The 16,969-nt window shown below is 39.2% G+C and overlaps 1 protein-coding gene and 1 pseudogene across 2 annotated transcripts in view; one reads left to right on the top strand and one right to left on the bottom strand.

Moving 5' to 3' along the window:
- The window catches only part of Fam19a1 (family with sequence similarity 19 (chemokine (C-C motif)-like), member A1), a 485,469-nt gene that overhangs the window by 376,627 nt on the left and 91,873 nt on the right, over window positions 1-16,969 (top strand). Inside the window, exon 3 of one of the 2 annotated variants that reach the window (XM_005383818.2) lies at window positions 3,491-3,628. In XM_005383818.2, coding sequence (XP_005383875.1) covers window positions 3,491-3,628 — 138 coding nt within the window. Of the gene's footprint in view, window positions 1-3,487; window positions 3,629-16,969 lie in introns of both variants that reach the window. The other variant, XM_005383817.2, reaches the window with a different exon arrangement.
- Window positions 14,346-16,969, bottom strand: part of LOC102025807 — a 70,261-nt pseudogene continuing 67,637 nt past the window's right edge.

Here is a 16,969-nt window from a genome sequence, read left to right as displayed (position 1 = left end):
AGTTTTGCAATGCCTATTTGTTTCTTATTTGCTACCTTGTGATTCTCCAAACCCTTCTATGTACACCTGCCAGAGTGGTGGCCCCCTAGCAAGATTTAAGTCACACCAGTCTTTGACTCTGAAATCCTTATTCAGGGCTCCAGTTTTATCCCTGGGGAGGGAAGCCCTCTTCGGTTTAATTCTTTGTCACATGTGCAAGAAACTTCAGTTCCATCTGCTCTGGTATATCTTTTAATTCACTGATCACCTTCATAAAGAAAGGCTGACTCTTGGTTAGGACCAGGAAATGCATAATGAGATGATTATGGAGCACCTTAAAAGGTCAGAAATTAAAGAAGTACTTGAAACTAAAACAGAACTAACCGACAATGATTACAGTGTGTGAAAGAGATGTGGAAACTAAATGAAGACTCTCATAAAACAGTCCCTGCTGGAACTTTCTGAACAACAACCTTAATTTATTGCTGGATTACAATATAAGGTATAAAATAAATAGGCACACATTCATACTGATACTAATAAATGATTGAATAGCTGGAAAGATGAAGAAGAGAAAAATCCCTCATGCAGAAGAACTCAAAATAATTTTAAGAGATACTACAGTCCGGAAGAGGTGCAGCATAACTTCTCACTCCCTAAATTTGAGCTGCACAGGGTACCTTCCTTCCAGAGAGTACACTGTAGAAAATGACAGTACAAAGGTAACTTTATAAGTGAACAAGTAGTGTGCCAGCTAAGTGAACAAGATGAACATCAACAGGGATAAGCCTCACTGATAGTACGTGCCTTTGATATTATGTGATGAAAATGGCATTTTATCCTCCATGGTCTTCCTTCAAAACTACATAACTTCAGTCTATTCATGAAAAAAGACTTAAACAAATTCCAGTTGGAAGTCACTGTACTTGACCAGTATTTCCCTAAACTGTAAGGTCATCAAAAAGGAAATAAAAACAAAGATTATTTGAGTTCCTCAGCCAAAAGAAGCCTAAGAAGATAAGAGAACTGAATGTAGTGTGGTATTCTTTATGAGATCTTAGCCAGAAAACAATAACAACTAAAGAAAGGTGACCAAGGCCTAGATTTTAACTCATAATAATGAATAAATATGAATTCAATTAAAACAGATGTACCATACTAAATATTTTAATGATAAGAGAAAAAATTGGAAATAATAGTGTGGCAAATTTGGGGACTTTCAGTATCACCTTCACACATCTTCTGAAATTCTGAAATTATTCAAAAATAAAAAAGTTTTTCTTTAAAAAGCTTCAGACTCTCACAATAATGAAATGTCTTCCCTTTCTCAGTATCTGTTGAAGCCTCATCTTTTGAGTCTTAACCTAAAAACATCCTGATTCTTCAGAAAGGAGGGGTCTCCCATCCCACATATGCCCACAACACTTGGTGCTTCCCTAGCAGTATTTATTTCAGTTAATTCATCTAGTAATTCTGCCAAGCATTATGGAGCTCCTACAGTGGTGGTTGATGGTAGTAAGGCTGTTAGACCTGCCGTGACCGTGACCATGACCCTGAGCAAGCTTACAGTTTGGCTGGGGGCATAGACATGATCAGCTAAGTACAAGGAAACATGTCAGGGCTGGTAGAATGAAAGAAGTTAGAAGGAAAAGGACATTCTCTAAGGAACTGACCTTTACACTGAGCTCAGGGGGAGGTAAATGGACCTGTGTGTGTGTGTGTGTGTGTGTGTGTGTGTGTGTGTGTGTGTGTGTTGGAAATCCTAGAACAGAAAAAGATGAAAACTAAAGAAAGCTGACCAAAACCCAGACTTTGAAGGCATCAGAGGAATTAGAGGCAGGTGAGAGTGTTCTTGGAGAAATCATATTTGCCAAATTCCTGAGTGGCATCCATAAAGAAATACCTGCTGTGACCTTATATAGCTATCATAGGCAGCATATAGAGACTCCTTATCACGTGTCAGGCTTGGTATAACCCCTATACATGTGTTCCTCGGTTTATACCCACACACCCTATGCTACAGGTGCTATGATTAGTCCCATTTTACAGATGGGGAAAGTAAGGCACCCAGTAACTAAAGGAGCTGAGACTCAAACTAACCAGGCCAGTTTGAAAGCCAAACTCTTCCATCAGATTGAGAGACAGAATTAGTCTACCTAAAGTCAGACTCAGATATGTTCCTTTTATAGGAGACCAGTTTTTGAGTCTTGCCTTTAACATTTTGAACCAGACCCTTCTTTGCTGGGTAAGGTTTTCTTAGCATTATGGCATGTTCCTTGCTTTCTACCCACAAGCTGACACCCTGAGCCGCCAGTGATGACAATAAAAAACTGATCCCAGACTTGCAATATTGTTGGGAAGACACAGCAAAATCAGAGCTGCTCTGTCTGCATGGAGAACCACTGAGCTGTACTGCGAGTTCTCAGGGATGAGGCTACATCTTAAGTCTTCTGTTCTTCCTCCCCGCTTACCTTCCCCCTAGATTTTCCTGACTCTCCATCTGCACCCCTGTGCATATGAAAGGCAGACATGTCCTTTACAGTTTTTAACTCAGTAACTTGCATATAGTGGCCATTTAACACATGCTCACTGTGTTTCTACCAACTGACTCTAAATACCAAGAATCCTAAACGTTATGGACCCATTCTGGTCAAATGTAAACCATTCTCTCTGAATTCAAAGTTTGATCCTGGGAAGTTCATGTCTGGTTTCTGGCCACACCAGGCTGTCTTTTGCATCCCTAGAGACCTGGCCAAGCAGATTTTCTTCAGATCAGAAATCCCTACCCGAATGCTTATCAGCCTTGACCCCGACCCAGGAGCTCGCGTGCATGGGACACACTGCAGGATGCCAGTTAGTGTTGGTGAGCGTGTGAAGGAGCCATGACCACTTACGCGAGGTCATACACCCAGGCCCGCAATTGGAGACAACGTTTAAAGCCCACACTCATTTTCTCTAATAGCTCTTTCTTTCATCTGTGGGTGTGATTTGCATCTGGCAAATGACTCCTGCCTAGATTTTCAGATCAGCTGTGTTGACAGCAGACAGACAGTGGAAGAGAACTGGTTTTTAGGCATTTTGATTGGCATTGCAGGGTCTAAATCACTGGGATATCCATGGTCCTGAATGAAGTTCAGAGAATCTTCAAGGCAAAGCCATCATAAGTGAAAGCTCTCAAAATATCATGCTTAGATCAGGTAGTCTCTTTCCGTGGTGCTCCAGTAGCAGGCACACCCTGCTGTTTTGCTCCTGGGTACATTCTGCCCAGGGCCATCACGTCTTTTGGGCTGTCTCTTGATGTCCTCTGCTGCTTTGCAAGGATAACACAGTAATGTTTGTCTTCTCCAAGATGATGCCTACACAAGGGAGCCCCTTCAGAATCATACTTCCTGAGAACTATTTGCCTCATCTCTATCACTTTTCCCAAGAGCGCCACACATACTTGCAGAGGCCTGACTGCCCATGGCATTATTTCTAATCAGTGTCCCTGTTCTTTCTGTCTTGCCAGAAGGAGGGACATGTGAAGTGATAGCGGCACACAGATGTTGTAACAAGAATCGCATAGAGGAGCGGTCACAAACAGTGAAGTGCTCCTGTCTACCTGGGAAAGTCGCCGGAACGACCAGAAACCGGCCTTCCTGTGTTGATGGTGAGTAGCTGGCTTTATGTGACCATGATGCACCTGATGTTTTTCTGTTCAAACTAAACATGGTTCAGGTGCATCTAGAGGGCTGGAAGGCCAACCATGGCAACCTTCAGTAGAGACTTCAGATTCTTGTGTCTCGAGTGGTAGATCTGAATGAACCCTCTAAAACTCATTAGAATTAGTGTCTCCTGGTGGCTGTGTTGGGAAGTGACTGAGCCATGAGGGACTCACCCTCATGAGTGAGATCAATGCCTTATGGAAGCTGAGTTCACCTCCCTGGCATCTTACCCGTGGGCCCAGGTTGATGCCGCCAGAAAGTCCTCAGTAGGTGCTGAGGCCTTGCTTGATCTTGGACTTGGCAGTCCTTAGAGCTGTAGGCCAACAAGTTTCTGTTTATTGCAAGTTACCAAGTTGCAGGTATTCTCATATATCAGCACAAAATGGACTCAAACATGTGATCGTTTTAACTTTAAGTATCTCTCTTTTAACATTTTTTAGAAAGAAAGAAATTTTTTGAGTCAAAAAAAATTTAAAGGTCTGTCTCCTTGGGAAGTGATTTTAGATTGAAGCGCTATAGAATGATGATGGTCATAGTAAGGAGAACACTACTTCACATTCATCCGAAAGGTATTTAACGAGCTCTCCCTGTAATGCAGGCACCTCGCTGGGTGCTTTGGGTACAGCATGGGCCAAGCTGTGTGCTGAATACTTTTCATACATGATTTTGTCTAATCCTGTAAACAATCCTATAAGGCATTATATTCGTTATCTACATCTGTATAGCAAATCACCTCCAAACTTACCAGCAAATATTGTCTCACAGTTTCTGTGGATCAAAAACTCTAGCTTAGCTGGGACACTCTGACTTGGGATCTCTCACACAGTTGCAATCAAAACCCAAAGGTCTGGCTGGTGCTGGCCAATGATTTCAGGCAGGCACGGTCACATGGATATTGACAAGTGGCCTGTGTTCTTTGCCGTGTGGACCTCTTTGTAGGAGTTTGATATCCTTTAAATGTGGTGGCTGGCTTCCCTCAGAGTGGGTCGTTCAAGAAAACAACACAGAAACAAGAAAATGCTCTGTGTTTCCAGCCTCAGAAGTTACACTTCATGATTTCTACTGCATGGTCCTGGCCACACCCTATTTAGTGTAGGAATGGAGTGCCCGCACTCAATGATCAGCAGGAGGTATCGCTGAGGGTTACACCGAAGGCCGGCCTCCACCAGGAGATATGCTCTCCCTCCCTTTCACACATAAGAAACCTGAGGCTGAGAAGAGTTACATAGCGTTCCTCTGCTCCAATGGTTGGCAAGTCATAGATAACTAACTCTTGAACCGAGAATGACGGACTTTATTATCAAGTCTTGCCCAGAACCTATGTCAAAAAGTGAGTTAGCTCATGGCTCACAGGAGTTAAATTCTCTTTCTCCATCTTTATCATAATTTCTAAGGGGGTGTGATTTGATCTTCCAGTTTTTCAATGAGGAAATTAGGACTCAGAGAAATGACTTATTTTCGCAGGGCCCCCGAGCAGGACTTAGGACCTGAGAGTGCAGGCCAAGTGGACCTTTGTGTCCCTCCTAGGTTACAAAGGGAAGCACACTTGCTGAAGGAGGTTTTCTAGATTGGCTGTGTTATGTATTTTCATTCTGAACCAAGATGTTTAGAAAGAGAAGGACATTCAAACTAAGGCAAATAAAGTAGCAGTTATTTTAAGAAAATAGAGAAATCCCAGTGAACCAATTATGGGAAATTCAGCCAAACTTCATGTGATACTTAAATTTCTTTAGGCAGCTGTCGTCTCATTTTCTCTGTTCATAGGACAGACTTTTCTTTGTTCTTATGAATAGGAGACAGGTATAAGGCTTTTATCTCCATGGTATGACTCTGATCTCACTTGGCATGATAGTGTAACTTCAGGGCCCAGATATATTTGATTCAGTTACTGTGTCATAAATACATTTTCTGAGAAGATGGAATGCCATTGGCTCAGCGTGGCTTAACATGTCAACCTTTACCCAGTCAACCACAGCCAGAGGGACGAGCTCGCATGGCAGGCACAGCTGTCCGTTTCTCTGCATAGGAAGGTCAAGCTATTTTTAAAGGGGAATGGAAAGCCAGGTTTGTGAATACATTATCAGCTATGGTTCTCCACTGGGGCAGTTTCTCCCAGGTACCATTTTGTGACATCTGGAGACACTTAGAATCTAAGCATTTGTCAAACTCATCAAATTTGGGAAGTGCTACTTAACCTCCTGTAACATTCAGCACAGCCCACCTACCATCCCCACAATGAATGATCCAACTCAAATGTCAATAATGCTGAGGTTGAGGAAGCGCCATGAAGATTAGTGCCTATTCCACATCACAGGCACACTATGAGGTACCACTACGGCAGGGCAGGGAGGCAGCTGGACCAGAAAAGCCATTTTTCTCTCTTGCAGGAGGAGTTTTGGCCCCAGAAGCCAACAAACACTGTGAAACATAAAACCATGATGGTTTCTCTTGTTCTTTGCCAGAGAAAGCACCAAGGCTGTTCACCATAAATCTCCATGTGTTTCCAGTTCATTTTTATCTTTAATGATCTAGAAATAGGATTGCCTTCAGGTTTTGGATTCAAGACACAGACAGCCATGCATGGTCAATGCTGGCAAAGGGGAAACGGTATTTGGCCCTAAATTTATAGGAGAAGTTAAGCCACACATAACAGTAGTACTTTGATCTTCGAACAAGTTTATTTGATTTTAGAAATTCTCTAGCCATTTATACAGCTTATTCAAACAAAAGCCAAAAAAGAGTATTTAACAGTCTCATGCTGATGTTTCTGCTAACAGAGCATTCTTCTAAAGTCCTTAAATATGTTGCATGTATGAGCATGTCTACACATTGCTATGACCAAAATTTTTTGTGGCCTAGATCACTGTGTGCAAAAGAAATATCAAGTATGGAGATAAATTCACAATTTCAACATAGCTATTAAAATCACAGATTGAAAAATTAGATACAGTGTACTCTCAGCTGTATGTATTAATAAAACGTCCTTGGACAAGGCACATTTGCTTCCTAAACTCAGTTTCATCATCTGTAAAATGAGAATAAAAATCATTGCTACTTAATAAGGCTATGGTGAGGAATAAGAAAATCATGTATATAATATGCTTTGCACAATATCTGTCTCTAATGCTCACTATGTTTATTATCTTATTAATGAGTAAAGATAATTCTACAGAGAGGTGTTGTTTTGCAGTTTGGCTTCATATTAATTCAACACAGTGATATCTTAGCTATCATCATTTTGTGGAGTTGTGTCCAGCTGGATACACTAATGCTGGATATCACTAATGCTAGTAATTTATCTTCAGCAATTGATGTTCATTATGAGAATTTTTAAAAACGTGAAAGTCCATCCACACATTAAATTCACCCATGATGCTGCTGCTTAGAACTTACCATTGTGTTGCATGATGACATGTTATATGTTCTTCTAGAGTTAGCCTGCCATAAAAGATCAAACTTACATGACAGGTATTTTACTGAACTAAAATGTTATACTACTGATTTATTGATGGCTTGTGTCACTTACATATGATAAATATTTCCCAAGTTAATAAATATTCTTAAAAATTATTATTAATAGTTACATAGGATTTGGGGGGTGAATACACCTCCATTTATTTAGCTGTCCTTTCAAGTTGGGCACAATTACACTCTTTTTTGCGTTTCCTTAACATCAGTTCCCTACAAAAAAAGACATCAGCCTCTGAACATGGTAGCACTTGGCAGTGCATGCATGCATATATTCCATGTGTCCTAAGCATGTTCTGGCCTATCGTGTGCATTGTCAATGGTAAATGTGGCAATTATTATTTGTTTCCCCCAAAATTCTAGCAGATGATTTCTGTAGTGTTTTCAAAAACAGAAGAATAGCTATAAGTTTAAAAGAAACATATATTGAATTTCTTTAAGATTTAGAATCTCACACCATATTATGTAAAATGGGACAAAACTTAGGGGATAAAAACCTTAGCAATGTATTCAAAAGTATAATATACATTTAGAGAAATGTTTTAGTGGCCATTTATTTTCTAAATCACATTCAATTACCTTATAATATAAAACAACAAAACAAGCCAGGTGTGGTGGTGCACACCTGTACTCTACAAAGTGAGTTCAAGACCAGCCTGAACTGTATAGTGAGACTCTGTCTCAAAATGACAAAAAAATCCATATATTTACCAATCTAAATTCTGGAAGTCATTTATAAATATTTATAAAATAACTATACCCTGTACCTGCACCTAGCACTCTTCTAACAGAAATGTTGTTACCTTCTAATTATTAATTATTCTGTAAGAAGGTTTAGATCCTTACACAATATCTATGATTGAGACCAACTAAAATTATAATGTCCATTTTTTTAGTTGCCTCCAATTACTTTTCAGGACTAAAAGTTAAAACACAGTAAATATTTATAGACATAAGAATATATTTACTTATTTATATATATTATTTTATACTTATATTTGTATTATTTATATTTATTATGTCTACTTATTTAAGGGCAGAATTATTTCAAGAAAATGATACACAGCAATGAAAATAAATTTTGACAGCAGTTGTGAAGTTATGTTTTATGACAAATTGATTTATAAATTAAAAATAGTACCAATCACAAAATTTTTAAATGAATAGAATGTAATTAATACTGTTATATCATTATCAGTAATAATAATAATAATAGTTATCTTTTTCTTAAAGTTTACTGTATGCCGATCTCCCAAGTCTGTACATTTGCTTAATTCTAACCCTGCCCCTTTAAGGTATACACTTCCTGTCAGTTCCATTATATTTATCAGGAAACCAAGGCACAGAGAGATTTGATGACTGGCTCAAAATCATGCAGCCAGGAATGGTAATCAGAAAGTTTGTGTAGGCTATGAAAGTCCAGCGCTCCCATTTATCAAGTATAAGCAAATGAGTATGTCACATACACTCATTTTAAATTCCAAAGGTTTTCTTGTAAGGTGCAAAATATCTGGGTGAGCAGGGAAGAAAACCCAACCACATACTTAGAGAAGAATCTAGTATTTTGAGCATTACCTTCCTCTTCCTTTTCTATGCATAGAGGGGATTGCTTGAGCTTTCTAAGGTCATTGTCACAGTAATTAGAAGAGTTTTTGTAAATAATGCTTTCAGTTTTCTAGAATGGTTGGAGTTTTATTGTGGAAAGCGTGACAGCAGGATGGATGGGACTAAAATGCCAATTTTATAGTGATCTTTTCATGCAGTTTTCTCTATTTCAAATTTATTGTTTGCAATTTGTATCTATTTTTAACTTGGACAGATATGTGAGGGAAAATCACTTCTTGGTTAGTGGGAGAAACCTTTAATGCGCTGTGGATTTTATCCTCACTCTAATTAGTAAAAATCTGCACAATAGGTTTATAGGTTTTCTTTCTCTTTCTGGGTCAGTGATGACCATTTCCGTGACAGATCACTGGCAGTATTTCCTTGGTATTCTTGCCTTTTTACACTGGATCCAATCACAGTGAGGAGTACAAAGAAACGAGCTTACAGGTCTTTCAAGGCAATTAAAATTTCAGTTCTCAAAAAATATTAGTATAGTGAAAATATCAGATTCCTCATTATTCTCATGAGAAAAAATAATCCATGCTATAACAGGACACTTTGCTGCTGGCTCATTGTGCTTAGGCCTCTAGAAGGAGAGCAAAAAAGTTACACAAAGAGTCATGTCTAGGCAGACAGACAGGGAGAAGAGGCAGGTGGTGGGAAAAGGGACACCAAGAGAGAGGCGAGGGTAAGAGCAAAAGGACAGTGGGAATGAGGTCAGCCAGTAGTTATCTATCCATCAAGTGTCTCAACTCATGTTTCCAACGAACTATTTGCATTCAGTCTCACAATGTATGACAATGAAGAAAGTGCAATTTACTTGACAGATTTAGGTTTTCGTTTTCTTTTTAATTTAGCCACTGAAGATTCCTAAATCAGAATCTTTGCAAAAGCTTTCTCAGGATTGATCCTTTGAAAAAGACATAATCAACTTTTTTTATTTTAAAGAGCATAAGAAAAATCCAAAAACAAAACAAAACTCAGTATAAATGATACAGAATTTTGAAACAAGATGATAGGAAATTAACAATGGTTGTTATATTACATTTTGTTATCTTCAAAGTAGTTGCTCAGATTGCCAGATATAGGTATGTAAGATTGATCAAATAATTAAGCAGTAACTGCTCCTTTCAATAAACCAATAGAAATTATTAGTACAATTATCTTAGCTTTATTGTGTGTATATATATAGGAAGACAGGATCAATTTTTGTGGATCATCATAATCCCTAGATACAGCCATGGTAAAGGAAAACTTCTGAAAATCAAATGAAATTTAGACTTCTACATCAGTTTTTCACAGAAAATTTGAGTTTATACAAGAACTATCACCTTCAATAGCCCCTTTTTAGCTTTTCAAAGCATGATAGCATATCAAAGGCTCTGAGAAGTTCTGCGCAACAAGTAACTGATTGAACTTATAGTATTTCTCAAGTGTTTTTTTCTGGGTCATAAAGCTATAGAATACAAAGAGCAGTTTGCTTTTAGATTTTGTTTTGTTTTGTTTTTCAGGAATGGCTTTTAGGTTTTCTGAGTTCAACTGGTAGTTCGCATGCCCGTTATCCAGGGATTTTCCTAAGACCTGCTGGTCAAACCACACACAAGTGACCCAGTAGTGATGTGATTTCTAATATCTCTCTGGCATGGCAGGCTCAAATGCAGTTTGGAAATCATCTAGAGGGCTTCCAGAACAAACGCAGTATGAAAAAGCTTGAGTCCTTGATTTTATTCACATCTAGTAGGCATTTTCGGGGATGGAGAGGATGACCTATTTTGGTTCTGTCACTTTTTACTTGTCCTCTCTGCAGAGTGGAATACCGTGGTAATTAATTGCTGTGGCTAACAAGGGCACATGCTTCAGAAGTGGCCTACAGCCCCTTCCCTCCCAACTGTAAAAGTCGCTTTATTCTTCCAGAACAGACCCTGGCTTACTTAAAAGACAGGATGCTTAGCTCAGCTGGCTTCCTAAGCAAGGAAACCTAGCATTTCTGAAAGAAGATTTTTCTTGTTAGAAGTGAGTCATCTATAGCAGCATTAATAAAATGGTAGTATTTCACAGGCATAGGTTTTAATTACATGTAAGTTTTCTTTTAAAATGGCATTTGGTCCCTGGCTTGGCACCTATACCTAACCAGGTGTGTGAAGGATCCACACCTGCATTCATAAGAGGGATGGGCAGAGAGATGTAAAGAAACAGAAAGGGCTTCTGAGACTGTATAGTAGAAAGTTGGACTCTGTACCTATTCCTTCTCATAATGAAAACAGTAGGAATCTGGTGGTTACGTGTTCTTTTTACTCTAACAGTGAGTGTCTTCCTCCTCTTTCCCCCCTACCCCACAAGAGCAGCAATTTCCAGCTGACAGCCTAGAGACAAAAACCAACCTCAAACCTGTTCCCTGGGTTAGCACACTGGAAAATTTGGATTTGCAAGCCTTTGGATGGGACATCCCAGGTCCCTACACACCACACTGTCTCTTGTTATCAAAAGGGGCTCTGGCATGTGGATGCCACCTCCCTAATTTCTAAAGACAGTGAAAATACATTCCATCTGGCTCACATAGTGATTTCTTACTTCTCTCAGGTTAATAAGCAAGTTAACTTTTCTTTAAAAATGTACTCTTTAGTATAAAAGTAATATGCATAAGCTGGCATAAATAGAAATGCATGCATATATGCTACATTATAAATATACATTGAAACATTATGTTGTACCCCATAAACATAGGCTATTATTGTCAATAAAAACTTTCAACAAAGAAATATATGCATATAAAACTCAGCAAAGAATAAAAACAAAATAATTCATGTCTTCCCCTACCAACCTTCTCATATTTTAATTGCCTGAAGGAACTGTTGTTATCAGATTCCTACTTACCCTCACGGAAAATACCTAAACACACATAGGCCTGTAAAACTTCATTAATCAAAATGATATCATATTAGAAGGCAATAGAATGATTGAGCCTATGTTTTTTGGCATAGGGCAATATCTTAAATAGTTCACTAAAAGCATAATAGCTGGTAAACATGGAAAAAATATTCAACATCATTCAAATGAAGAAATGTAAATTAAACATAGAAATGCTATGTTTCATCAATCAAATAGGCAGAGATGAACAGTTCGGCAATACCCAGTCTTAAGGAGGAAGGAGGGATAAATTGCATTTAAATCACATGGTCTAAGTTGTACTCAGTGACTAACAGTTTATAAACTCTGCTGGTTCACCACTGTTCTACATTCAACACCCCACAAGGGAAGATGAAAACTAGAAAATTTTGTAATGAAATTGAATATTTGGGAAACAAAATACAAATTATAAGCATTATAATTTTTGTAGTGATCTTATTTCAGCAGCAGTTCTTGGATATTTAATTCCCTGAATTTTCTCAACAGTGTCATGTTCACCTAGCTAGATATCATCTATAAAATCTAAGCATTCTGATCTCATTTCTAAGGGAAACTATATGTGAAATTATAATTAGTGCATATACAGGGATCTAAATATATCAAATTTTATTATTAAATTCAGATATCATTTGGGCTAAATAGCAAATTTGGAGGCACAAAATTCTCTGCACAAAAACTGTCATGGCATGCAGGGGGTGGGCCAGTACCTACGTGAGGGGTGGGGGTAGCAGTGGTATAGGACATCCCAAAACCCTGTCAGCTACCTAGCTGGCGTACATTCGGTTACACATAATACAAAATTCACCAGTAAAGAAATTTCCCAAAGTCATTCTTTCTCATTTATCTCCATAGACCTCAGGTGTTTTCATAGACCTGGTCTTCTCTGATATGGCAGCACTTTTAATCAATTCCATTTTTTCCAGAAAGGGGGAAAAATGTTATTTTAAATCTAATGAGTCAGCTCCTCATCCCTTGAACTGGACCCCAGCCTAGGTAAAGTAAGATTTCAGGGCACTGTGTTATTATCGTGCTGTCCGTATGAATAACGAGCGTGGTTTGTGAATTATTTCACAGTTCTCAGAAAATGTGTAGCCTTGTCCTCCTGCAACAGTATTTGAAAATGCTGAGGATATTGGCCTATTTCTGTGTAGACGTTTGTGACAACTTCGTCTAACGAAGCAGTAAAATATGTGTTCCCCTCTGGGACCTGTGCAGAAATTTATACATATGAATATTTTGAAAAAAAATTAATGATATGTTTCCCCAACTTCTCAAGTTCCTTAAATTTCTGAGAGCCTACCCACACTCCAAACAAAAAACTAACTACCCATTAACCAGAGAACAGAGGCTCAAACATTTGGTGTTTAAGTTCAAAATCTCAATTCAGAGATTTAGATAAAGATGTGAAGAATTTTTTTTTCTGTCCCCTTCCAACACTTCTGTGAGCTTAGTGAGGGAAGGAAAGAAGGCCCACATGCATAGGAGAAATGTGTTCTTCTGGAGCAAAGGCTACGTGCCCTTAGGACCTGAGAGATGCGTCTTCACCTGTAGACCCACCCCTACAATCTCTGGCCAGTGTCTATATACATGACAACTCAGTACCCTCTTTTGGCCTTTTGGTTACTTTCCAGTTGAGATGACCCTCTAATGATAGTTAGTATATGGCACACTGATTTTCCTATAGGAATCCAACCACCAATGTCCTCAGACTCTTTAGCTTCCCACTTGCATAGGTGACCCAAGACAATCAGAGGAGAAGAAATCTGGGCTCCTGAATGTGTTAAGCAGTCACACAAAGGAAACCTCATGCACTGAGTGCGCTGGTTTGAGGTCTCAAACCAATCCAGAACATTGGTGGAACATGCTCACCTTTCCCAACTCATGTACTTCACTTATAAAATGAAGAGTAAGTCTAAAACTATGAGATGTTTTTGGTATATTCAGTATTGCATTAAGATACAATATGAATGTCAACTGATATTATTTAGGGTAGTAAAGTGATTGGGCAATTACTAGTCTCTCATCCAAAAGAAGGTTGCAGACCTTTAAATTCAGAATGAGTGGCACATGCTTAGAAGTTATCACTCACAGTCTCTTTTGGTATCTACACATTAATCTTGCTTGATGCTGGGTACCTCTTCCCCTCAATGCTCTCCAGTGAATCAAACATAAACCCTCTGAGTAGTGACCCAACGGGAAAGTATGTTAATCTGGTGATATATAGAGTCCCGGAATCCAACAGCAGACATCGCTCTCCAGCAGTCCTCAAGGTAGCTATAGTGGTGTGTGAAATTTAAACAGATGTGCAGAAGAAGAAAGTCTGAAAAAATGGTGTTTATCCCATGACCAAGTCCTTCTCCCTTAAAATCTTTAAGCACCTTCATTTGGGAAATGGTCTAAGAAAGCCACACGTACACCACAGAAATTCTCTGCTGACCTCAGCGTCCTTTATGGAAAAATCACAACAACTACGAACTAAGAAGAGGTGTCGAGTCCTGACTAGGCGTCAGATACCCAAAGAAAATGTCACTGGCATTATGATGTTTAATTTTTACATGACAGTGCATAAGAAAAGTGCCGTGATTATCTCCATTTTTTCATTTCAGTGATGAGTAAACTGGGCCTCAGTAGGAGAAAAGACTTGCACAAGGCCACACTGTTGCTAGTTGGTAGAACCAGGGCTCAACCTTCAGCAGTCTGAAAATCACACTCATAGAAGGTGTTATAATTGTATTCATTTTGAAACAGACTCTGGTAACTTCCCAGGACAATGCAGAATCCCTGCAGCTGATAACATGCAGAGCCCTGGATTTCTGCCCTAGTTCTGCCACTTAGGAGTAGCACGTCTTCTTCCAGCATGTTAGCCTTCTGGAGCCGTAGTTTCCTCACCTGTCAGTAGTGAATGAAAAGACTATCACATTAAAGAGTCAATGAGAAAATTAAATGAGAGAATACTTATCTACAGACTCAACTGAACTGTGTACTCTATTTTTTCTCCATGGAACATGATGGGAAAGATGAAGGTTTGTCTTAGAAGGGACCAATCAAAACCCAGGAGTCTTTTAACTGCATAGATGCAATAATAAACAAACAAAATTGGCAATGAATGATTTTGAGCATTTCTATAATTTGAAATTAATACATTTAAGTTTCTACTTTGTGTTACTTTTGAGTTGCTGGCATTGTGATGCAATAACTTGGAGGTCGATGTGGTGGTGCTTTTTAAAGCAGTTAAAGGACTGGTACAAACAAGGTTCATCATTTCTATCTCAGAAGAGCCTCTCCTATCTCTGACCTGTTACAAGCATAGAGGGAGTGCAAACATCCCCTTGACTGCTCCTTAGAAGAAACTAGGTACAATCAGAACTGACCACAAAATGTCCTCAGATCCCCCACCTTAAAGTGTCTGTGTGAATGCTCAGTGAAGACTTTGACATTGCTTATATCCTTCTTTGTGCTCGTAGGCTGAGAATTTTTCTTCCATTATGTTGCAAACAATAAAGAAGATGTTGAGCAGACACAACCATTCCTAATGTTCTCAGTGGGAACCAAACACATAATAGGATGAATATATATACCTTTTGATCAAAGTAGAATCATTCAGCACACGCAGTAATTATCAGATGTAGAAAGGCTGCAGATGACTTCCCCAGCCTGCTAGCTGGCTGACAGAATTTTAGTACACATTTCAAGTTAACATCATTTGTCTAAAAGTTGTCATCTTTGAGGAATTTGTCTTGCAGGATTTGTGAGAGTCAAGAGAAACATGTCTAATACCACCTCTTGTCAAAATCAAAAAGATACATAAAAGATTCAAGAAACATCCAAGTCAGAACATTCATTCTGCAGATATTTATTCTTTATTATTATTACTTTTTGAGATAGGGGTCTCACTAAATCACTACCTTGCCTATGCTGGTCTCAAACTTGCAGTCCACCTACCTTGGCCTCCTAGAGTTCTGGGATTACAGGTGTGTGCCTGCATAACCCACTTGCATCCTCTTTGGGGCTGAGATTGAACATGGTCCCTGCTTTAGGACATGTGAGATCAAGGACAGATGAAAGAGCCATGAGTGATTTCAAAACTGTGGGACGTAACTGTGGTGGAGATGAGTACTGGGTGCTGAGGGCAGAGGGAAGAGTATTAAACTGTAAAAGGGAGAGAGCGGGAAGAGATAGCTTTCCAGCTTAAGTAATGATGAAAATGGGACTTCAAGTGACCAGTTAAGAAAGTGCAGTTGGACATTGAGGATAGGAAGGCAAAGGTCCTGAGCCAACAATAAAGAGCATGATGAGTCCACAGAACAGAAGGAGGTTCATTGTGCTTGGGTAGAGTGTAGCATGGTATGAAAAAAGGTGGGACTGGAGTGGTCATGGAGCAGGCTCATGCAGCTTCCTGGGAGCTGTGGCGAGGCATTGAACCTCTCTACATGACCAACAGAGGTGTGCATGGAAATGTTTTGTGCACACAGATGGCGTGATTAATGGCTGCATTACTCCTTAGCATAGTAATTAAACTGGTTCTAATGTATGACTGCTTGTCATTATTCTTGGGTCCTTATTTTGAACAAATATACACTCAAGAAGTGCCAAAAATGTTCCAGGTCAATTTTGACATGGAGATCAATGCTCTAATATTGAGGTCAGCAGTTATATCACAATTTCACTGGCAAAATGGAGAGTAAGGATTATGGAAGGGGAAGAACCTCCCAAAGGAAACGCCAGTGTCTCACCAGCTGCCTGTGAGGCCCTGTGCTGGACGTACTTGAAAGGTCAAGAACAATGTTCCAAGGTTCTTGAAGAGACCTGTCAGTGTTGTACCATGGATCACTACAGTAAGGGAAGAGTTAACTATATTGATGAAAAGTGAGAAAGACTGGGACAGAGATGTCCTAACCACAGAGATAGAGAGATGGAGAGAGAAAGACAGGAAGGGAGAGAGAGAGAGAGAGAGAGAGAGAGAGAGAGAGAGAGAGAGAGAGAGAGAGAGAGAGGGAGAGGAAGCACTTCAAGCTAGGAGCAAGGGAGAGTATGGTGATGTCCTCCCAGACTGCACATTAGAATCACCTAGGGATGACCCTAAAAATATCAGGATCTTAGCTACACCCTTTTTTGTTAAATTGGGCTGGGGTGAGGCTAAGATATTTATACTTTTAAGTACTTCATAAGGAACAATAAGATGTTGAGAACCAAGGGTGAGAACCAATATTGGGAACCAAGGGGGTAGGGCTAGGAAATATAGAAGAGTGGCCTGAAATTTTAGCTCCTTCTGTAAACAGAATTATCTCTGTTCTTTAATTTTTTAT

Source organism: Chinchilla lanigera, unplaced genomic scaffold, assembly GCF_000276665.1.
Source record: "Chinchilla lanigera isolate Chin_1 unplaced genomic scaffold, ChiLan1.0 scaffold00020, whole genome shotgun sequence".
Taxonomy (NCBI): domain Eukaryota; kingdom Metazoa; phylum Chordata; class Mammalia; order Rodentia; family Chinchillidae; genus Chinchilla; species Chinchilla lanigera.
The sequence above is the reverse complement of the archived record's forward strand: the minus strand, read 5'-3'. Positions and strand labels throughout refer to the sequence as shown.